Below are 23022 nucleotides of genomic sequence, written 5' to 3'. Positions count from 1 at the left end.
ATTGAGCGGCCTCCTCATGGCATAAAGGAAAATGCGACTCTGCGTCACCCACCATTTTTCTAATGAGTCTTTTTCTGTTAAATCAAAATAGAAACGTTTTTACATCAGAAGCTACATGAATTGATTTCCTCAAACTAAATAAAGAATAATACCTTCTTTTTAGATCTATCCAGCATAAACTTCTGTTTTCATCCCAGCAGGTGATGGCAGACGACAAGCCATGGGCTCTGATCTCAGAGGTGGGCGAGCAGGGTTACCTTGAAGAGCTCACTGACATCATGAAACAGCACTTCCACATCGTCTGCCACGGAGACTTTCTGAAAAACCCCGACCTGTACGGCCCAAAAATCCAGGCCATGTTTCTGTGGAACTGCTGCCCTGCAGCAGAGCCTTCGCTGCTGAGTTCCCTGCCTTCGCTGAAGGTGGTCTCCAACGGGGGAGTGGGTATCGACCACCTGAATGTGCCGTACATCAACAGTCTCGGCGTGAAGGTGACCAACACGCCCGGTGTGGTGAGTGATGCCACTGCAGATATCGCCATGGGTCTGCTTCTGGCATCAGCACGGAAGATCGTTGAGGGTGAGATCGGCTGAGCTACTTTTGTAAAATGTTCTTAATCTTCAGTGTGCTTGTCAGAAGTCACCTCACTAATAAGTCACCTTCAAAAAGAATGTTAATAATGAAGGTGTTTTGGTTTGTCTCCCTTTAGGCCACCTTCTATCTGTTGATCCCAAGACCACCCACATACCACAAAGCCTGATGGGTGATGAAGTTACGGGCTCAACTTTGGGGATCATTGGAATGGGACACATCGGATACAAAATTGCTCAAAGAAGCAAAGGCTTCGACATGAGAATCCTGTATCACAACAGAAGCAGAAGGTAAAAATGACAATTCAACAGCTAAATTTCTCCAGAAATTTGACTTGCAGATTCAATACTCAACCCAGAAAGCTACGACATCTGGAAAAATTAAAGCAAAAAAAAAAGAATAAATCAAGACAATATTTGTCTTGCTTTTGCTCAGGAGTGCGGAAGATGAGCAGGCGGTGGGAGCGACTTACTGCCAGAGCATGGACGACCTGCTTAAAGAGTCGGACTTTGTCGTGCTGGTGGTGAACCTGACCCCTGAGACCACAGGCCTGATCAGTCACAGGGAGCTGTCGCTCATGAAACCCACCGCAACACTCGTCAACGTTAGCAGAGGTGGGAATAACGCCTCTCAGAGACTTAAGCTGTAAACAAGCAGTCATTTTTGCTCCAACGTTGTCTCTTTGTTTTTAATGTCAGGTCTGGTTGTGGACCAGGATGCTTTAGTCAAAGCTCTGCAGACTGGAGCTATTCGAGCAGCAGCTTTGGATGTGACTCACCCTGAACCTTTACCCAGGTACCATCTCTCTGAAAACACCCAGACTCTTCATCCATTTACCGGTTTTCACATACAATGGAACGAGGTATTCTTTGATTTAACTGAAATAAACTTTAATTGACATTAACTGCTTGCTGTGTGCAGGGATCACCCTCTCCTCAGCCTCCCGAATGTGCTGATCACACCCCACGTTGGGACCAACACGTACGCCACTACTAGAAGGATGGTGCAGAGGATGGTAGAAAATGCTGTGTCTGCCGTGAAAGGCCTTCCTGTTCCCAATGAAGTCAAGTCGAAATGACATAACTCACATTACATGTATGCGCTGATGTGTTTTTACCAGTTTAGTTGCACTTTGGACCCTCAACACTGATATTTTTAGGTTTTGAGCTGCAACAAAATCACATTTCTGTCATTTTCTTACTATTGACATCTTAATATATATTTGACGACGGCAAATTTAATTTCTCCCATATAAAATATGCGTTTTATAAATAGTAAAGCGAGAACCATGTCCCTTCAGTTCTTAGGTCAGTTTTCCTTCTTTTAAGAAAACTGCTTGATCAAAAGGCTTCTCAATTCTTAGATAGATAATCTAGCCTTTAACGTGAGCAAATGCAGACGAATTATAGTTCAGGCATGGACCTTTAACTTTTTAACTGAATATAATACTCTTACTTTAGCCACAAGACCCCTTTTAAAGTCATTTAATTTTGCTACATTTTCATGACAAGGTGTTTTGATGATACAAATTACATTTCATAGATGATTCTGAATATGTTGCTCCAGTGTTTCGTTGATCAGTAAATGTCATTAAACATCGTATTATGACATATCTGTTTATCTTAAAGTCACGTTTGATTTTAGTGTCGGTGTTCATAAACTGTTAGCATTTAACATTTTTAAATGTATGTTTATGTCTGTAATATAATTTCTAATGGAATAAAATTAACATTATTTTGTTAGAATTCATTTCTGCTGTTGTTATCATTTTTCTCTATCAACGTAAAACGTCACCGTCCCTAAGACAAATGTGAGTTAACTATCTCTGATGAACGTTTTCATCTTTGTGAAGCTGCTTTTCCAACGGTAATTTGCCTGATCAAAATTATAAAACAAAGTAATGATAAGCTAATTTAAGTGAGCGATTCACAGGAAATGTACTATTTTATTAAATATAAATGATAGGGGTTTTCTTTCTTTTTCTAAAATTAAATGACGGCTCACCGTCACATTTTACTCAGGCATCCACAAACCCCACCCAAAACAGTTTCAGTCATCAATAATCGACGCGGCAAGCTGAGAAGGTCCACAACACCAGCAGGCATGAAACTAGTTCAAGCGGAATCTGTTTAGAGATTATAAATTGTTGTGATAAAACCACATTAAAAATATTTCACTGCGTAGCTATCCGGTTCTTTGTGTCTTAACGCGGAACGTCACCATGTTTGTTTCTTCGCAAAACTCACCGCCCGCCTTCAAAAGTTTCACCCTCGTCATGGTGAGTTTGTAGTTTCACTTCGACGAAGGCGATTAATTTAATCCTTTGCAACATGTAGACGCGTCTTATCTGCGATAATGTCTGTAGTAGTCACCACTGAGTCAGTTCTCATGCAGATGGGCGAAAAATCGAAACTCATATTTGGTTTTATGTCCAGAGAGACGGGGAAAAAACAACCTAATGTAGTTCAATGACAATGTGTGTATAGACAAAACATGAATAAAAGTTAAAATTACCCGCTGTAAATAAAGCACCAGTTTGCTTTCACAGCTGTAAATTATATATTTGGATAATATTTGTTTATTCACTTATTTATTCGATGGAAGAAATGTTTGGCATCACAATAACTGAATTAAAAGGCGAAATTTGCAAATAGCTTCATCCAGTCTATAATCCAGAACTAATAAATACATTCACTCCGATTTATTTAACACAGCAGTGGAGGAAGTATTCACGTCATTTGCACGAGTATGAAAACAGGCTATAGGAAGTGAACATTTTTTGCATTTAAAACACAGTTTAAGATTGTATTACAACGATTATATGAAGTGCTTAAAATATCACCTGTGACCATTAAATATCTCATCATGATCATACATCAGTCTACCTTAAAAATGTACTTCCAGTGCAATTAGATTTATTTTTTTTAAGTAAACAAGCAGCTTATTCTCAGCTATGAGGATCTGGAACTTTGAAAGGTATTGCATGTCATTAGAGTACTTGTGAACGTTTTTTTTAATTTATTCTTCCCCCAGCCAGCGGTAGCCGTTGGTAACGTGGGTCAGCTGGCAGTCGACCTTATTGTGTCCACTCTCAACATGAACAGAGTGGGCTACTTGCACACAGACTGTCTCACCCCGATGGCTGGAAACAACCCGTACGCCACGTGCAAAGAGGACGCTGAGGAGCTGCACACTCCTGCAGAAGGTAGCATGCGATCACTGTTGGAGTCCGTTTGATTACTGCTGTGCATCTGCAAATGGGTTGAACACGAGTTAAATCTGTTCAAGTGCCGGACAAACATCTTTCCACACGCAAGCTGTGTGTTAAGTGTTTGTTTTCTTAGGATAAAATGAAGGTTAAATGGCGTCTTTAGTTGATTTGTTTTTTTTCCTCAATACTTTTAGTTGGTGACCCAAGTCTGTGATTATAATTGTGAAGTGAAAATAAAACTATATTGGATATGAAATTAATCTGTCAACCCTTTGCCACCCACAGTTTACACAGCAGCAGAACTGAAGCTGGCAGTTCTTCAGATCAGAGCACCGATTATTCAGGTAAACACACAGCTGGCTGCACCATTCTGACTTTATTCCGTTTCCCTTTTTTTAATTGTTTTTTTAGCAACATGACAATAATATGAAAATAACCTAAGATCTATGTTGCTTCAGCAGAGGTTTGTACTAAGTATGTTTGAATATTTGGGCTTCCGTGCTGACCCGCTTTCCACTGCAGACAAAGTCCAAAAAGTTCCGTCAGCAGCTCGTGTCTTGGATCAAAGCCAGCGGCTTCTCCAGGACGGTGGTCCTCTCCAGCAGCCATGCCTACCAGAGGGACGACCGGCAGCTGCAGGGGTAAACGTCTTCTCAGCGTCACACGTGCGTCTCTCTGCTTTGGCTTCAAACAGTCATCTCCCATACTAACAAATAAATGTGCATTTCAGGACTCCTCTGAGGTACCTAGCCACTCCATCCCTGCTGAAGGAGAGCGCAGACGCTCTGAAGGAGCTCGGCTGGCGGGAGATGGAGAAAGTGACGGCTTTTCCTGGAGTAACAGACGCCAACACAGAGCCACGACTCTACATCCCAGGAGGAGGCATCACCAAAGGACTCTACACAGACAGGTGGAGACAGAGACATGAAGTTATCAGACACATAGGAGACATTTAGAAACGGATGATTTATTTAGAAAACATGTTAAGAGGCTCTGGGTCCTTTGTCATGACAAGTCTTTTCAGCATTGTGAACGTGGGGGTTGTGGGTGGTGCCTGTGAGTTGGCGGATTGAGGCCCCATTGTTTTTTTTTTTTTAAAAGGATGAAAACAAAGGGTGTTTTTGTATCAACTTTAGGGAGATCACACCTCTGAGTCTGCTTGAGAAGGTCTTTGCTGGGGTGTTGGAGAGGAGAGTGCGTTCATTAGACACATTTCAGATTGGGGAGTAAACACTGTTCCTGTTACAGCTACGAGATCTGTCATAACATGCATGTTCTGTACAGTTTTAACCTCCTAAATGTGAATTTCTACCCTTATATAATGCCAATATTCTTCATCTTTAGCACAAGGTGGCAGGAAAAGAACAAACAACACCTCTTTCTGCTCATTACATTACATTACGGTCATTTTGCAGACGCTTTTATCCAAAGCGACTTACAATAAGTGTGTTCCACATCTGTAGGCAAAAGAACTTCAGGTCACAAGAAGTCATAAGGCAAGGCAAGGCAAGGCATCTTTATTTATATAGCGCATTTCATACCACAGGCAACTCAATGTGCTTTACATAAAGACAAGGCATTTAAAAGAACAGCATAAAGCAGCATAAAAACAAGCAATTTAAAGAGAAAAAAAAAATAGAATAAAAATTAAAGCAATCAAAGAAGAGGGGAAAAAGAAATATATAAACTCAACCATACGCACACCGAAAGAGAAATGTTTTTAACCTGGATTTAAAAGTGCTTACAGTTGGGGCTGATTTCAGTTCTGCTGGTAGTTTGTTCCAGTTGTGTGCAGCATAACAGCTAAAAGCTGCTTCACCGTGTCTAGTTTGAACTCTGGGCTCCACTATCTGACCTGAGTCAGCAGATCTCAGAGCTCTACTGGGTTTATACTCTGCTAGCATGTCATTCATGTATTCTGGACCTAAACCATTCCGTGATTTGTAGACGAGCAGCAGAACTTTAAAATCTATTCTGTATCTGACCGGGAGCCAATGTAAACTTGAGAACTGGGGTGATGTGATGTGATCTCTTTGTTCTGGTTCAAACTCGGGCTGCAGCGTTCTGAATTAGCTGCAGCTGTTTGAGACTCTTTTGGGGGAGTCCAGTCAGAAGACCATTACAGTAGTCAAGTCTGTTGGAGATGAAAGCATGAATCAGCTTCTCCTGATCTGTTTGGGACATGAAACCCATAAGTGCATTTCCTTCCAAAACCAAACAGCTAAGAGCATAACTAGTGCTCACAGCATCAAGTTTGTGTATTACGAGGCATTTATTATTTTTTTATCTAATCACACACGTGTGTTTAGTTGTGCAGACGGCCTCCCGCTGGCTGTGCTGCTGCTCTTCTGCTCAGAAGGCGACAACATCCCAGATGCCTTCGCCCTCGTCAACCACCTCAACAGCTGGCTCCATCTGCTGCACAACCAGGTGAGCAACACCTCCCCCCTCCCCCTCCCTTCCTTCCTTCACACTTTCCTGTAAACCTACACAGATTTCAGAGAAGTGCTGTTATTTTGAGGCTGATCGGGTGCTGAGTGAGTGGGTTTCATGTTACAACTCTCTTCTTGGTGTGATTCTCATTTCAGAGCCACGAGCCGAACAGCAAATGGAAGATTCCGACTTCCTGGAATCTCCTCTTTGGAAGCGGCATTCCTCCCGCTTTGTTCTGACACATTTTTTACATTTACCATGATCCCATCATTAGCTTGCAATATATGTAATACAAATACAACTCCTCCTTTGGCTTTCTGTTGAACTGTCCTGACTTGAATATAAAACAAGGCTGTGCTGTCACATCATCATAATCTTCACTCTCTTCCTGTTGTTTTGAAATGAATCTCCACATGTGCCAACATTACAGGTCCAAACAAGCACTTCTGATGTACTATATTGTAGTATTTGAATTTCTACCAGTAAAAGGTTGTTGTGTGAATCCAGTGTCGTCATCTGAAGCATTAATGAGTTTGTTTTACTCATTCAATCCCGTCTCTGCCCTCTTTAACTGAAAGCGCTTGGCTGGGCTCCATCCTGTATTCCTGGCAGTTCCACCTCTGAGTAATATGATTCCCCCTCTACAACCCGCACAGTGCGAACTGCAGGACAACTCTTTCATTCAGTTAGTGGAGCTGGTTTGTGGTTTTCCACGTCCGTCTGGATTATTGTTTTGGTTGGTTTCTGTGTAGGCTGTGGGAAAGAATGTCCTGACAGCATTTTTTTTTTTTTTAAAAGGGAAAACACGGAGCAATAAAATAATTTGTCATTTTCTACACTGAAATACACAACAGGCCCTCAAATTGCATTTAAACTAAGTTCAGTTTCTGATTGTTTTAACAAAAAAAAAAAAAAAAATCTCACCCAAATTTCTCAATGTCAAACTATTGCTTTCAACTCTATTCTTTGGATGTAATAAAGACGCTGCCAACGATGAATCAACGAACAGGTTGAGAAAGGAAAACAGAAGCAGGGTGGTGTGTAAACTAGTTGCTACCAGTTTTATTTTGAGATGACACTCTTAAGAAGGAAACTTAAGACAAATTCATTTCAAAAGGAGAAAAGATTGTAAGAGGTTTCTGCTGTATTCGGATCTGTAACATCAGCTCGTTGTGTCTTTACAAGCAAAAAATAAGTCTTTTATACACATATTTTTTTTTAAAAAGAGTACTATGTACATCATGGAAACGTTTCATGCCACTATCAATTCTGGGAGGAGGCAGTGCTCGCTTATACCAACCCCGCATCACCTGAAAAACTTTCAAGTAATTCCTTATAAAAAATAGAACATTTTTATTTTTTTGCCTTTGAAAGAAATGTTTTCCAAAAATACACGTGATGAACAGCATTACTAATTGGCAATGCATAGTCTTGTATGTTCAGTCTGGTCATAAAAGCAGTAAGTGTGAAGAAGCATGAAAGAAAGGGAGAGCCAAAAACCCGACAAACTTTTCCTGACTGGAAGCAGCGCGAACAGCGTTTGAGGTGTGGTCTGCGGGTGAAGCGCTGGTGTGTTCGTCAAAGAAGGTCAAAGTGTCATCTGTAAACAATTCAGAGATGATGAGTGAGGGAGAATGATGAGGTGTGCAGTGGGGGAAAAAAAAGGAGGGTGCCTATTAAAGAGATGGAGCTGAGGAAGATTAGTTTGGAGTTGAGGAAGAAGGTTGGGAGAGAGCTGGAGTTCCCAGCCGGTGCTGGCTTTTGCTGCTGGAGCTGTAGACGTGTGGCCACGGGTGGAGTTGGTTAGCAGTCACTGGTTTTCACCCTGTCAAAAGACACAAAATGGAGTCCAAACTCAAAACTTGACTGTCCGTATGAGCTCAGAAGTGATTAAAAAAAAAAAAGCTCATGCCATAAGATCCTGTAAGTTGGCCAAGTAGTAAGGAATTTTGCTCATCGGGATCTTTTGGCATGACAGAGAATCACTGCGATCACACGAGACCATATTAGATAATCGATGCAGAAGAAGAAAGCGGCAAACACGTCACACTTAAGCGGATCTTAGATGCGAGAAAAAAAACTCCACTTAGCATCGCAGAGCTTTCAGGCACATCATTAGATCTGATAATTGGTCAAACAAGCTCGTCTCCAGCCGATGTAGAAGAGTTTGGATTGTTCGTAGCGCTGACACTAACCTTTAATGAGTCTGATAAAACTTTCATAAGACATTACTTGTTTAATTCAGTGGTTACAAAAAAAAAGGACAAGTAAAGCTTCTTTGTTCAGTTTGCACCATCAAAAACACACTTTAAAAAAAAAAAGTTTGAAACTTTCCTCCAGTTACGAGATGGGACGACGCAAAAAGGGACGCGTTTTTGACTCAAATCAGCCGCTTGTTGGTCTCATTGTAGAGGGAGAGGTTTGCTGTTTTAGAGCTGTTTGAAGCACAGCAGCTGTTTGTAAAGTAAAAATCTATTTACTGCAAATCCAAGAAATGCAAAAACGCTTGTCCACATGGCAACCAGAGTACAACAGTGGCCCCTCATCCTCACACTGACTTGATAATCCTGTAAATGTGTTATGAGTTTGTACATGTAAGATCTAATTCTGACCGCATGTCGCAGACCCTGTGATCTGTGGTCACAGCAGAGGAGCATCTGGTGCTCCATCATTACCAGGACATGCTGCCAATCGGCGTCATGCTGGACTTCCACGGCTATTAAGTGACAAAAGTATTTTGATGGTGCAACTTTCTCAAAAAAAAAAAAAAAAAAAAAGGCAAAATATTGGGATCATGGGGTCTTGACGGGGCCCTTTTTATTGCACTACTGCTATACCGACATTCCTTTGATTCACTTTATCAATTTCTTTGTCCAAAACAGTAAAACACGATGAGACGTCACCTTCGGCTCAAAGGAACAGCCCATTTAAATAATAAATTAATTCAAAACATAAAAAACTGAAGCGATTAACATATAAATGACGAAATTAAATTGTTAGCTGAAGCCCCGGGTCTTCTGGCCACAACCCTCTTAGGCCTGCCCATAAATCTCCTGATGAAAATCAAACATTCAAACCTCCTGAATGTAAAAAAAACACAACAAACCAGTCAGGGACAGCGCCATGCTAGCATTCTGAAAAATCCAAAGTCCTCATGGCAGAAATGTGAAAGTTAGGAGCACCAGCAGGAACAAAAAGACATGCAACAAAGCTTAGAGAAAGCATCTTGGTGTGATGGGCTGACAGCCTCCACCAGGCCAAGAATTTACTCCCAACCCATTAAATTACTGAGTTCTTAATGCCAAAAGATGATCAATTATTCCACATACTCTTGTCTTGCTTACAACACACTTGGTGAGGACAATGAACTCTCATTTCTTTATTGAACACACAGATAAAAAATGTGGCCACCAAATTTACACACGAGGTACAACACAAATTTGCATCTTGCATTGTGTCAGCTTAACCTGACATTTCAGTTTCACACGTACAAACACGCACACGCCATGCTAGAAAGCAGGCAAAATCAACTCCACTCAAAGCCACAGGAGCCGAGCATGAAAGCAAAAGGCACAGCAGACGCAAAGTACACACACACACACACACACACACACACAACCACACACCTCCAGGTACCCACGAGTGGGTGTTCTTTTTTTCTTTTTCTTTTTTTTTTTAAAAAAAGCTGCAGGTAAACTTCCTCCTCTAAATGTGCTCTCCGTGGTTGTTGTTGCTGTCTCAGAGGGGGGTAAAGATACGCTGCCCCCCACCGGACAGGCCAGCTCTTGTCATGTGCAGCAAATGCACCCCAAACTGTCCAGGAGAACCACAACAGCAGAGTGAGACCTCGTCAGAAAGGGTGCACTTTGAGCCGTATTACTGGAACAACACTGACATGTCACGTTAAAAAAAAAAAAAAGGAAGGCTTCTCAGAAATGACTTTAGGAAGAGCGCCGTCATCAGAGAGAACTGCTTCGGTGGGTCTAACTGTAAGCCTTTAAAGGAACAGGAGACCGCTATCAATCAGCTACACGAGCAGATTTAAACAACCCGCAAAGGAATGATGAAACAGAGAGAAGGAAACAGAAAAAGCTGAAACACGCACACACACAAAAAAAAAGCCTCAGCAGTGCCTGAGTTTAACTTCTGCTATCAGTGTTGACTCACACGCAGGGAAAAGCTCAACTGCACTGCCCTACAGCGACTCCTACTTTCATTTTACTGACAGTGAAAAGCTTAACAGATTTCATCTTTTGTCTCATCAACGTTGTTTCATTTATCAACATGCATCCATTTTTAGTTGTTTTGGCCTGCAAAGGCTCCTGTTTGTAAAAAAAAAAAAAATTGAAAGAAATGGATGAGACTGAAATGTTCAAAAACAATCCTAAAAGGAATGTGGAGGCATATCAGTGTTTAAAAGGCAAGGATGCAAGCCTGAACTGGACCCCTGGGACTGCATATCCCTCAGAGGGCACCCTAACCCTAAACAACAGTCATTTATCAATAGCTGATAAGACAGCACGGACAAAGGATTGATGTGGGAATACGTTGTCAACCACAACGGGAGTTACATTCGCAAAGGCCACTTAAAATTTCACTGTGTAAAACAATAAAATGACGGTGGAAGTGCCTCTGGGCTCGGAGGCGTCTGAGATTGAGACAAAAGATCTACAAAAAGATCAAAAGTCCAAAATCCCAGTCTCTGTGATGGTATCGGATTATATCAGTGCTGCATTTGATGCAGAAAAGTTCTTTGAAAAATCATTTTTCAGGGACGTTTGTGCATTTTTCAACGAGAAAATGCAAAACGACATCCCGCGCACGTTCTAAAAGGCTGAGGAAGACGGTACCGGTACTACAGGGGGAACTTTGAAGTAAAAAATGTCTACTGACAGACAAGTACTGACAGGCTGAGAGTGCAGGAAGAATAGGTTTAAATAACGCCTGAAACTCTTCATCACTCGTTATCCTCAGCACCAGAGCACCTTTAAGCTGTTGTGAGAAGCAATGGTGACATCAGAAAGTGGTGAAAGCTTTACTGGTCCAACTTCTTTTGGAATATATTACAGGCCTGAAATGTATCTGCAGATGTTTCAATAACAAAATGAGTTCCTGCTGAATTCCAAGGCAACTTGTTTTTCCCCTCATACCATCCAAACTTTTACTCACTTAGCTTTTCATTTTCAGAGTAAATATGATGGAGAGGATTTCATTTTTTTTTTTTTAATAACCTACATATATGTAAACTATAACTTTAACAAATGATGTGACGCTGCACGTAGCTGCAACGTCAATAATTCTAAAAGAAATAAGATGTAATCACCTTTTCCTCTTCCTCTCCGAGTCATTTGACCTGGATTTGCTTTGGGGCGCCTTGACTGTGCCGGATTTGGAAATGCTGTCTTCTCTGCGCCGCTTGCTGCGTAAAAATAAGGGGGAAAAAAATCATTATTAAAAAAAATAATAATAATAACTTAAAAAAATAATAAAAAATAAATCAGCAAACAGCTGCCTTTCTGGGGATAAAAGAGGTTCAAATCTCATAACAATAATCACAATAATCTTTTGCTGATAAAGACAAACGACCAGTAATCTGTGCACGTTTCCTTTGTCGCTTTGACTCACTTTACTGACTGTGTGGTGCTACCATCCAGCTCCTGTTCCTTGCAGGGAGACTGTGCAGGTAGTTTGCCATCCTGTCTATATTCTCCTCCCTCTTCCTGCGGATGCTGGCTGCCGTTACATCGCTCTGCCGGACACCTCGCCTGCGGCTGGGCCGAGGGCGGCGACTCCACAATCGGCGCCTGATCTTCCCTGGATAATTCGCGCCATCGATTCTACACAAGGAGAGGATGAGAAGAGGCAGCAGGGTGCACAAGATGTGATAAATAAACACAAAATATCTTCATTAAAGAAAACTAGTAAAGCAGGCCTCTCAAAATGTTTCAGCCTGACCTGAAAACGGAGCCTGATGCTGAATGTAAAGGACACAAATCTCTAAGAAGTTTCAATCTTACAAATTTGACTTTTAGTGTCGGACAAAGAGAAATGTGAAAGGTTAAGTTGGGCGGGACGTTTCCTTTTGTCTACCTTTGAACATCTATAAGATGTCAGTAGTATTTAATCTTTGTATCCTGGACGCTTGTCTCATTTCTTTCTTGACGGTGTAACATTTGATACTTTTTGTAACTTTGTTTTTAAAAGTTCTCTGCTGAAAAAAAAAAAATCATTAAAACTGTCATTTTCTAGCATCCTGATTTTAGTCATCAGTGTCGCTGATATTTTCTGATGCAAATCAGTCTTGAGCATATTATCCGCTCCACATGCTTATATTTATGAGAAAAAAAAACAAAAAAAAACTCATTGTCGCTCCCTGACTGAAACAGGCTTGTTCCACTTTTATCATGTGCCTTCTCTGTTCATGCAACCGAGATGAACGACAAAGTAAGAGGTAAACTGAACCTTAATTTGCTCACAAACGTGTCCAGTTTGTGTTTGGACCTCAACTAAAATAAAAAATTAAATAAATAAAATCAAAAATAAATAAATAAATTAAAAAAAAAAAAAAATAAAAAATAAAAAAAAATAACCTGGTTTTACTATCAGAGGACCACCGCCCGTCTCCTCAATAAATCCAGGCTGTTATCTGCAAACTAATCTTCACCAACATGACAATATTTATCTAGAAATGAACTTCCAGTAATAAACTACTTTCACAGGGAAAGTGAAACTATATGGACCAAACGGTTTTACAGGCAGAGATACGGAAACAAAAATGAAAGCAAATAAAAGTCAACGGATCCTCTGAAAAAGTGATGGGTTCGGTTACTGTGTCGGTATCACTACCTGTACAGAGGAGTCTCCCATGATGAACTTGGCTCCTTCGAGGACAGCCATGTAGGAGAAGCGCAGCTGGTCGGGAGTCTGGATCAGACCCATTCGGTACTTTCTCATGTTCAACAGGATGCTTTTGATGTCCACTGAAGAGGGGTCTTTCCTCTTGTCCATCTAGAAAGAACGTAAAACGACTTGAATCAGAAAAATCAGGAGGAACGCTCTCCTCTCTCTCGGGATTGTATCGCGTGCGACGGAGGAACCCTCCAACGTAAAAGGAGCTCTTAATCCCAGTACAGCAAATAAAACCTGGGATGAAAAAATTACTTCAGAACACCGTTAACCCTGATTGTTCAATTAAATTACCACCGAAGGCTCGCAGGTGCTGATGCGAAGCTAAAACAGAGCTACGGTGTTTACTTCTCTAATAACAACGTCAATATTCAGACAAGCTTCTTGTTTCTCGGTTTGTGATGCTACATTTTTTTTCCTTAAGAGTTATTTTGGCTGCAGATTTGGTGAAGGCAGTCAGCACTCGGGTTGCAAATGTTTTTCAGCCTCTGACAACAAGAATGTGGGCAGTTCCGAGTAGGTGTTCAAGTTGCACGCGATAGCTCGAGCCTTAATTTCGACAATATAAAGCTCCCTCTGAGGCACACTGACACATCGGTTAACGTTATGACTCTGCTGCCTGCCTACTCCAAAAGCCACGAGCAATACTCCATTTACACTGAAACAAAACAGAACAAAGAACAAAGTTCATTTTTCTGGAGTCGCTGATATTCATCTATTTTATTTGTTCCCACACTTATCCAGGTGCAGAAAACAATTAAAATGACATTTAAGAACTTAAAAGAAGCCTCGTGTCTGTTTAATAACATATCTAAGTGCTAAAATCCTGCGTCTGTTGTCTAGTTTGTTCCTCCATTAGTACAGCATCTCTCTCTGCACTCGACCTTTTTGGTTATTCAACCTATTTTACATATCATCATGACTTGGCTTCTCTGGAGCACAGAAGGGAAACATGAAAACAAGATGCCTTTCATCTGTGGGTTGTGCATTTACATTCTACACTTCGTTTAGCAGAAGCTTTAAGGTGAAAGTGCGGTTTCTCGTTTCTTCCGGACGCTTTTTGATTAAAATCTGTACAATACAATTGTTTTCTGTAACTGTCTGTAAAACACTGCGATCTAGTGTCTCTTCCTCTTCTCAAAATGCCAGAGTGAATTGGCACCAACGACCTTAAAAAGACAGGCTCGGACCAGAACATGCAGAACAAAACAGTCAATCAGACAAAGCAGTTATGTCCTCGAGCGCTAAAAAAAAATGCACACGCATCTCTCCACACAACCCAGCTGGGAAGGAGCCACACTGGGGGATTTTGGATGAAAGTTGTGTTTTTAGCCCTCAAAATATGAACATTTCAGAGAAGGGCCTAAAGCAGAGAATTACATTTGTAATGTATTTAAAAAAAAAAAAAAAATCAGCTACATAATCATCATCTACTGCAAGAGAATAATATAATTCATGTGCAAGTCATAATCATATCTACTGTTAGATTGAATGAAGAGGCAGCACTTACGAGGACTAAGCTTGTGTCAACTAATGAGAACGTCCCCGAGCGTCCGATTCCAGCACTGCAGTGCACCACAGCCGGTCCGTGATCCACCCCCAACGCTCCCGACTCCCGCACCTTGAAAAGGAAGTTTAGGAAGGATGCGGGGGACTCGGGGACACCAAAATCCGGCCACGTGGTATAATGAAAATGGTAAATCTCCCTCTTCTCTCCCGTCTGTAAAACGAGTACAATAAAAACAGCATGTTTTTGAGCATGAGAACTATAAAAGTGTGTTCGTGTAAACTCCGACAGTGCTGATCTTTAGAAGCATGAGTGAGGTAACTGGAGGCCACCTCAGACGTGTTCAACAACCGAACTAAATAAACATTCAGCAACAAGTTTTAGCCTCTGTTACTTTAGTCATTCGGCTCCTGGAAAGGAACATAGAGGATGTCTAAACTTGATTTTAACCCGTGCTTTTTTATTACCATCTGGGTGGCTCATTTATCGGGAAGAGCAGAAAGTGACTGAGGTATTGCAGCAGTTAATAATATAAAAGGTCAAATAAAACTCAGCGGGCAATTTCAAGTGGGGACACTGTGGTTAAGTATTTGTTCTTTATCTTGAATCGCTCTGTTGCATCTTCTACAACGCTCTCGTATTTCTTTGGATGTAGAAATCCAAAGGAAAATCCATACAAACACAAAGGGACAAACCTTCTCTATGAATAATGGTGTTTTCAGCTTTAACAAACTTAGGATAACACAGTTTCATGTCATGCTGAAGTGAAATATTGTTCTGAGTAACAGAGTAACCTACGTTAACATTCTGCAGCTCCAACACTCTTGTGGTGTAGTAAGACTTGGTGTCTTCTGATAACAGTGTAACCAAGAAACGCGTGTCTCTGAAGGCCATCTCCCTCTCCTCAGCCGTGGGCCAGTACTGGGCACACTTTTCCTGTCACAGAAGAAAGGAGACAGAAAGATAAAACCAGATCCCGAAGAGAGTGAACATCCAGCCAGAATACATAGCTGATGGAAAGCAGATCCTTGCTGACAACGAACAGGAGGACAGTTTGATGGTTGACATGGAAACCAAAGCTGGACTTTAAAGGGGTACGCCACCCCCAGGCCAAATTAAGTGTATCCCCGCATTCCCGAGACATAAATGAGTGTGTGGGAGCGTTTTCCTGGCGACCCAGGCATTGTCCGAATCTCACAGCACTGACCACTGCTTGGTTGTGCGTAATACATACATGCTAGCGTCGCCAGCGTCGCCACTCGAAATATTTCGCCCAACGTGAATTAATTTACTTGATTTACCTTCTAATTACTGTGTGAGTGGTGTACTTTCACATCGAGTGCAAATGACTGTGTAAACAACACGCAAGGCTTGGTTTGCTCATGTCGGTTTGGGAACTAGTTTCCAGTGCGGAAAACACAGCCGAAGCACACTCCCTGCTACTTCATTGGGAATCCCCCCCCCCCCCTGGCTGCTTCGCGCTGGTTTGTTAGAGGAAGTCGGGGGGGGGGGATTCTCAAAGAAGTAGCGGGGAGTGCAGTCATTTGCACTCGATGTGAAAGTACACCACTCACACAGTAATTAGAAGGTAAATCAAGTAAATTAATTCACGTTTGGCGAAATATTTCGAGTGGCGACGCTAGCATGTATGTATTACGCACAACCAAGCAGTGGTCAGTGCTGTGAGATTCGGACAATGCCTGGGTCGCCAGGAAAACGCTCCCACACACTTATTTATGTCTCGGGAATGCGGGGATACACTTAATTTGGCCTGGGGGTGGCGTATCCCTTTAAATCACGTAATGCTGCGGAAAAACTTGTTTACTTTATCATATTTTGTATTCTATTCTCTCATATTTCCGTACACTGAGTCAGTTATTAGATTTCTAGGGCGAAGGGTACAATCATTACGACATTTTCTACAACAAAAATGCCATCAAACCGTTTTCTTAGTAAACAGACAATAACAAACTGCATCAAGTTCATCAAGCAACCTTTCTGCTGAAAAAACAGAGAAGAGGCCAACATAAAAGATCCTTGTGGGGTAATGCAATCTGTTAACTAGGTGCTCTTTATCTTTATCTTATCTTAACCATTTCTGAGAAAAACAGTCAGCGGGTAAATCTCATGACCCTGCGAGATCCATTCCTTTACTGAGAAAGAGGGAGGACACAGCTGCTCTGCCAGAGAGAGTTTTAGAGAATATATTTAATCTACACAAGGCAGGATCACTTGAGCTGAGAGGTTGTGCGTCATCTCAGATCCTCCACATCTGTGTACGTGTTGTCTATAGTCTGAATTCCAGTTACCCTGCTGAGGGAAGATGAAGAGGATCATTAAATGTGCAACTGTATGTCTGGACAAAAGTTTCCAGTCCAAATGAGTTTTTCCAAAACATCTCTTGGAAGGTGTAAATTGCAGTCGGACAACTTGTTTAAGTCAGTACTTACATTGTGAAATGAGACTCCAAAAAAAGAAAATAGTGACTGTTAGAAGCGGTCTTCACCGTGATCATTTAGTTTGATGGAAAACAGAAGCAGAGTGGATTCTGTTGCCTCTGGAGAGAAATGGGCAGTCTGTGAAGCCTAAGTGGGGACAGATTCCTGACTGAGAACTAATGATTTTGTCAGCTGATCTGTCTGCCCCACTCTCTAGATTTGTTATGAACTGACAGAAAGAAGAGGGAAAAGAGGACATTTTGTTAACTATTTTCTGTTACAGTATTTGATTTTGAACAAAGCTTTGGGCAAAACTGTCTACATGCCTAATGTAGATGTCTGAACCTTCACACTGGGCCATTTATGGGTCTATGTTCCCAGGTTTTTGTGCTAAAAGCATCTGTTTAATATGCATCCAGTATTGAAAGCACTTGTGTACTTGGCATGAAACCTCTTGTCACTCACTGACCAAAAAAGGGAAATTCCTCTTGATAGGCAATTGCTGTGGCTAGTATTTTCAACCCAGCTTTGCCTGTAAGTTCATGGGCTTTTCCTGCACAAATAAAGAGAAAACTGTGGATCCAAAACCCTTAGATATAAGATCTGAAGAAATTCCACGACTGGCCAAAAAAAAAAGTCAGCTTGCCACAAACTTTGACAAAGAGTGTGTAACTTTGACTAAAGTGGTCTGTGTATAACTAGGCTTACATTGTCGTCTTTTTGGTATTTCTGCATTGCTCTCCACGTGGGTGTTTTGCACAGTAGACATATGACACGTCAGACCTGAATAATATAATGTCTTTTGTACTTACTGATCCTTTCTCTATAACCCTGTTTAGCATGATGACAGCCTTGGTCTTCTGCTCCCACATCATTAGCCAAAAGTGGCCGCAGGTGTTCCTGAGGGGGCCCTGTGGACAAAACACACACAAACACTGCGATGAGTTCAACAGTAGGAAGACGAGTCCACGAGGACAGAGGGGAGTGATCCACAATGCAGCTGTGTGACACTGATGTCGAAAACAAATGAAAATGCCACTAAATTGTGACACAGATTTAGAAAATATCCCAGAAATATCTACATGTTGTCCAATCCTTGTTTCTCAAATCACTTTGAAAGGCTACAAACAAACTAAACTAATTGTCAGAAAGTCTTTGAAACTTCGAAAGCTCTCTGTGGCTCGTTTACATTAGAATAGTCAGAGTTGTGTAGGATGACGACATCACTGGTTTCTGTTCAAGAACAGCACTTTACCCCTACAAACAGGACACTAGCTGCATCCCATCACCATGACATTTTGAACCTTTGCTCCAAGCTTTTAATCACTGTGTATAAGCTTGAAAGGATAATTCTTCAGAGATGAGTAAAACCCCGTTGGTGTTTCTTACATTTCAAACAAGTTTATCTTGAGTCACTGACCCACCCAGTAAGCATTTGGTTCATTAGGGTTGTTGAGGTCAAGCGGGGGTTGTTTACCCACAATGCCAACATGGGAGATGTTAAGGTTACACGAAAAGGAGCAAATGGTGGTGAAAGCGCCAGAGGAGTGGGGTCAGGGTCGCACTGGAAATGACTGATTGGATCAAAGGCCAGTGTCCTTGTTTAATGATGTTGTTCCAGTTTTCCATTAAAAGTTTCCCGCACTCGTGACTTCTCTGTCAAGAATGCATTACTGTTCTCTCCTCACTGACAATCTACACTCTCTGCTACGGTATGTTCGTTGCTGAACACAAACAACGTACAAGCAAAGCACATGACGCAGATTAATACTATTTTAAGCACGTTTTCAAATGAGAAACCAGCTATGAACTGTCAAAGACATGCATCTAGAGCAGAAATGTTGATTATATGACAGTAAAAAATATTAAATAGTGTCTGACTGACTGTGTGTTGTTTGAAAATACCCTAAACTATATTTTTATTTGCAATGTTCTGAAAAAAAAAAAAAAAAAAAAAAAAAAAAAAAAAAAAATCACAGAAAGCCGGTAAAATAGAAAACAAATTGTCCAAGAGGATATTCTTTGAAAACAATGGAAAAGGCAACATTTTGTTTTTATATTCCAACTTAGTTGTTTGTTTGTTTTTTTACAAAAAAATCTTCTTATTTTACAGTTATTTTAGTGATTTATTTAGATTTTTTTCCCCCAATGAATAAAGAATCAGGACAAACTATTTTTGTTACTATTCATAACTATTTAGTATAAGGCGTGCCATCATCAGCCTAACGGGCCGTGTATACTCTCGCAGCAGTGTGTCCCAGTGAGCTTGTCGCAGGTATGATGCAGTTATTTTTGATTAATGCCCAATTTTGTCTGCGCTATGTTAATTCCACGCCACAACGCAAGAGGGACAATCACAAACAAGCTAGGATTGTGGGTGTGGTGGGTGGCGGGTTTCTCTTCCGGTTACGGAGGTCATTCAACAACAATGGCGACTGGACGAATGCGCACTTTGATTGAGATGCAGCTGATCGATCTATAAATAGAAGAAATATTGCTACTACTGCTACTAGTACTATTGCTACTACAAACAAAACAAGCCGGTTACCAAACCGGAAATACGCATAGTGTAGAGCAGATGTAGAGTTGACCAATCAGAGGCCTCCTTTCTCTCCTCCCTGCGACGATATCTGCGGCACTGTCTGCGGTCAGTTACAATTTTGGGGAGGTGCACCAGAGTGTCTGCGAAAGGGTGGGGGGCATATCTGCGTTAACTGCGACACACACGCAGACGACCTGGTTTCCGACCATAAACTCCGCTTAAAGGTTACAATTTCCCATCGTGATGCAGTGTCTTTAGTCATAGATAAACAGTTAAGGTCGACCAAACAAGCACTCATAAATGATCCATTATGAAACTACATGGATTCATATAATGTCAACATAAAGTCTGGAAAGCCAACTGCTTTACTTTAATTATACATATTGCAGCTAGTACAAGTAAGGTGCTCATGCCTGATTCTTTCTCATGGAATAAAATCCTTGAACTTGCCTGTGTTAATATGTATCTTCTCTGGGCTTCATCCATCACCACCAGGCTTGCATTGATGTAGTCGTTTTCAGTGCTCTCCAGCTTGACCCGGCTGTGATCAACTGCAGGCAGCACGAGAGTTAAGGTTATTTGGGGATTAAGTTGTAAATTGACAGACATAGTTAGAGATTTAGAAGAATATCACAGGGTAAACAGCTTGGCCTTTCTACAAATGTTTACCCACATGGACTGACATCTCTGTATCTATTTCGGTTGCGATTCTCCGGATACTTTGCCACTTTGTAGGAGCACTCATGGGACTGATTCCTTATTTCCTAGGAAGCAGAAAGACAGTTTAGAACAGTAAAACCGCAGCTCAAAGAGTTCTTTAACAAATAGTTCGGTATAGCTTCGGTCCCATCATTTGTGTATTTGTATTATTCGCATAAATGACCAGATACCATCTGTAAATGTTATCTCATGCAGCCACACATCATCGCTGTTTTACATCTGTTTTATTGTCAGGACTATTCATATCCTGGTTTTCCTGGCAAGGTTTCTGCCCAACATGCTGGAATCACTTTGGGCTAAACTATTCTATCTTAGTCTCATATGACTTATTCTCGTGCTCCAAATATGCGACAGGCTTATTTTAATCTCCGAAAAGCAGTTTTTGAGCCAAAGGGCAAAAAAAAGAAAGTTTTTTTCCTGTGTCTTGGGCATTACTAATATAAATTGACAATAATGTTCTCCGGACCATCTGAGCTGTCACTGAAACTACTACCTCCATTCGTAACCCATGTCCAAAGTCAGAAGTACTTACCCATTTTTTACATTAAGAGGAAACACTCCATCAGCTTAGAAAAATCATACAATCATTGAGAGGTACTGCAATTTTGAATAACTTGACTTTTAAGTAATAATTGCACAAGGGTGTCCTCATTTCTGATTAATACTGGAAATCATAAAACAAACCTACTTTCAGCAGTGCACAAAGCATCATATATTTTATAAACCGCGGGATTTTGTAAAACAGTGTTTAACAGGGAAAATACAATGTAGCTTCCCGCAGCGAGCTTAAACCATAGGCACAAGCTTATAAGCTGTGTTCAAGCTTAGTGTCATGAGCTTAGGGTAATATTACGTTATCATGAGTATAACAACAGAGTCTTCTGGCCAGCAAAAAGAGGTCAGCGCTGGGAGCAAAAAAAAAAAAAAAAAAAACTAGAGGGGTGAAAACAGACAACAACGTTATGATTGCTACATTAGACGTGTTACTAGCTTGCTAAATAAAATGCGTGCTACATGCACAAACCGTGCTAGCATTATGCTAGCTATGCTAACAGACTTACTGAGTACAATTTTTGCCACCGGCCTTCGGAATCTATGTCCTCAAACTCCTGGTCCATTTTCACTGTGGCAACACCTGTCTGTTCCATAAGAGGTTGGGTTAGTAGAGCACTTGACTATCTACCTCATAACTTTATCAGGCTAGACAGGCTTTTAGTCAGAGTGATTACTTCCCCGCTCTGGCAAGCCGCAGCCGATTGTTTGTCCGTTATCGTTCTGGTGCAGTTGTCAGCCGGAGTAGACGCGTGTGCGCATGCGCCGCCAGAGGTCCTTCAGTGGCTGTCAAACCAAACACTGCGAAGATATTTAGTGAACACAAGAGATGTCAAACAACGAAACGCTTAGGATAATGGTGGTAGTAGCCTACTTAAAATCACACATGAACAGATTACTGGACAAGCCCAGGCCCAGGGGCACAGGAAGTTAGAGAACCCATCATCTTATTTCAGAAATAAAGAAATATATATACATTTAAGAGGAAAACAAAAAGAATAGTTCGAGACATAAATGAGGCGCACAATAAAATAAAATAAAATCATTTAGTTGTTGAAAACGGCCATAATTTGTATCTGCTTGGTCCCCTTTGAGATGAGTTTCCTTATACACATCTGTGCCCATAATTATCTTTCCCAGCCATAGCTGAAAAGTCTAGGTTGCTATTTTTTCCCCCCGTGAATTTGGTGTAGTTTTGTTTCTGAAAATTAATTGGACAGCTGACACACTGTGAACTTGTAAAATCTCAGCTGATCAACAACAATTATTTCAGCAGTTCGGTGTATTCCTGAAAACGTTCAAAAAGAACAGGAAGAAAGTTGTATGAAACAGTTGAAATCAGTTAATTTATTGTTTGATAAACATCTAAAAAAAAAAAGACCAACTAAATTTAATTTAAAAGTCACAACATTTGCATGTTGCCCTCCCTAGGACCCTGAATAGACGGATTCAGCCGGGATTCACTCACTACATTCAGTCATGATCTGGGTTACTTCCCAGTAACGTATTTTTTGTAAAACAATGCCTTGGAAATGTGATGCCCATTGTGTCAGGGCCGGACAAAGCACACTTCCGTAATCAGATCCTCGTGAGACCGATTACAAGCAAGCAAAAGAGTCAAAAGGAGCATTTTTTTTATCCTTGGTACTGCTGCACATTTCCTTTAATCTTCCATTTGATCCACAAAAAACTGAGATGTGTAAAAGAAAAAAAGTGACATTTTTCAAATTTGGAGAGGTTTGAATGAACATAAAGACAGCCGCAGAGATGATGGACAGACTGGATGCTTTCAAAGATAACCCAGCTGAAGGCTGCGATCTCTCACCAACAACCGACGAGTTTCAAGTAACCTTGAGAGGATTTCTTTTAATGCAGTAACTAAAAGCACCATAGGGCCGATGACTGAAAGTTATACTCTCGGTTTTACTTTTATCAAAGTATTTAGTTAACGAAAGAGAAAGCCCGATATAGGGAGGCACACACCCACTTAAACTGTTCTCCGTTGAGTAAAGCATTTGGTATTGTGGGTTATAGCCAGGGTTAGATTAAAGATAAGTTAAAGGTTAGATTAGGATAAAAAAATAAAACAAGAGTTGAATGCGTGTATTCTGGATGTATGGAA

The 23022-nt window shown here is 41.0% G+C and overlaps 3 protein-coding genes across 9 annotated transcripts in view; 2 read left to right on the top strand and 1 right to left on the bottom strand.

Annotated features, from left to right (window-relative positions):
• Positions 1 to 2305, top strand: part of LOC142367565 (putative 2-ketogluconate reductase) — a 379644-nt gene extending 377339 nt beyond the window's left edge. For 4 of the 6 annotated variants that reach the window (XM_075449572.1, XM_075449569.1, XM_075449566.1 and 1 more), the window contains exons 2-6: positions 201 to 579; positions 710 to 881; positions 1027 to 1205; positions 1290 to 1386; positions 1513 to 2305. In XM_075449572.1, coding sequence (XP_075305687.1) covers positions 204 to 579; positions 710 to 881; positions 1027 to 1205; positions 1290 to 1386; positions 1513 to 1669 — 981 coding nt within the window. In that variant the 5' untranslated portion in view covers positions 201 to 203 and the 3' untranslated portion in view covers positions 1670 to 2305. Of the gene's footprint in view, positions 1 to 197; positions 580 to 709; positions 882 to 1026; positions 1206 to 1289; positions 1387 to 1512 lie in introns of all 6 variants that reach the window. The other 2 variants (XM_075449567.1, XM_075449571.1) reach the window with 1 other exon arrangement.
• A 353-nt stretch (positions 2306 to 2658) lies between these two features.
• Positions 2659 to 6737, top strand: psmg2 (proteasome (prosome, macropain) assembly chaperone 2). The gene is made up of 7 exons (XM_075450482.1): positions 2659 to 2869; positions 3625 to 3796; positions 4088 to 4146; positions 4325 to 4443; positions 4533 to 4712; positions 6112 to 6232; positions 6391 to 6737. The coding sequence occupies exons 1-7, from the start codon at positions 2813 to 2815 to the stop codon at positions 6472 to 6474; spliced, it is 792 nt and encodes a 263-aa protein (XP_075306597.1). The 5' UTR covers positions 2659 to 2812; the 3' UTR covers positions 6475 to 6737.
• Positions 6738 to 7270: 533 nt separating this feature from the next.
• On the bottom strand, positions 7271 to 21640 carry ptpn2b (protein tyrosine phosphatase non-receptor type 2b). 2 transcript variants are annotated; one of them, XR_012767313.1, is made up of 11 exons: positions 21410 to 21640; positions 20302 to 20392; positions 20079 to 20179; positions 17899 to 17997; positions 15447 to 15584; positions 14652 to 14861; positions 13082 to 13243; positions 11861 to 12072; positions 11559 to 11654; positions 9862 to 10048; positions 7271 to 8060 (listed from the first exon to the last, which is right to left on the bottom strand). XR_012767313.1 is itself a non-coding variant. In XM_075450481.1 (10 exons), exons 1-10 carry the CDS (start codon positions 21494 to 21496, stop codon positions 8039 to 8041), a joined length of 1218 nt encoding a protein of 405 aa, XP_075306596.1. In that variant the 5' UTR covers positions 21497 to 21640; the 3' UTR covers positions 7271 to 8038. The 2 variants fall into 2 exon arrangements, 1 of the variants encoding a protein (XP_075306596.1); XM_075450481.1 differs by lacking the exon at positions 9862 to 10048.
• Between the last annotated feature and the right edge of the window lie 1382 nt (positions 21641 to 23022).

The sequence above is a fragment of the Odontesthes bonariensis genome, chromosome 18, assembly GCF_027942865.1.
Source record: "Odontesthes bonariensis isolate fOdoBon6 chromosome 18, fOdoBon6.hap1, whole genome shotgun sequence".
NCBI lineage: Eukaryota > Metazoa > Chordata > Actinopteri > Atheriniformes > Atherinopsidae > Odontesthes > Odontesthes bonariensis.
Note: the sequence above shows the minus strand (reverse complement) of the source record. Positions and strands in the feature narration are given on the sequence as shown.

What these genes read in the sequence shown, in the direction of transcription:
- ptpn2b (XM_075450481.1), bottom strand. Translation starts at nt 21,496, where the DNA reads ATGGAACAGACAGGTGTTGCCACAGTGAAAATGGACCAGGAGTTTGAG. An exon ending in ATACAGAGATGTCAGTCCAT is followed by an intron (nt 20,180 to 20,301) that starts GTGGGTAAACAT and finishes TGCTGCCTGCAG; the next exon opens with TTGATCACAGCCGGGTCAAG. An exon ending in TCGGAGAGGAAGAGGAAAAG is followed by an intron (nt 8,061 to 11,558) that starts GTGATTACATCT and finishes GTCTTTTGACAG; the next exon opens with GGTGAAAACCAGTGACTGCT.
- psmg2 (XM_075450482.1), top strand. Translation starts at nt 2,813, where the DNA reads ATGTTTGTTTCTTCGCAAAACTCACCGCCCGCCTTCAAAAGTTTCACC. An exon ending in AAAGTTTCACCCTCGTCATG is followed by an intron (nt 2,870 to 3,624) that starts GTGAGTTTGTAG and finishes TTCTTCCCCCAG; the next exon opens with CCAGCGGTAGCCGTTGGTAA. An exon ending in TCCATCTGCTGCACAACCAG is followed by an intron (nt 6,233 to 6,390) that starts GTGAGCAACACC and finishes TTCTCATTTCAG; the next exon opens with AGCCACGAGCCGAACAGCAA.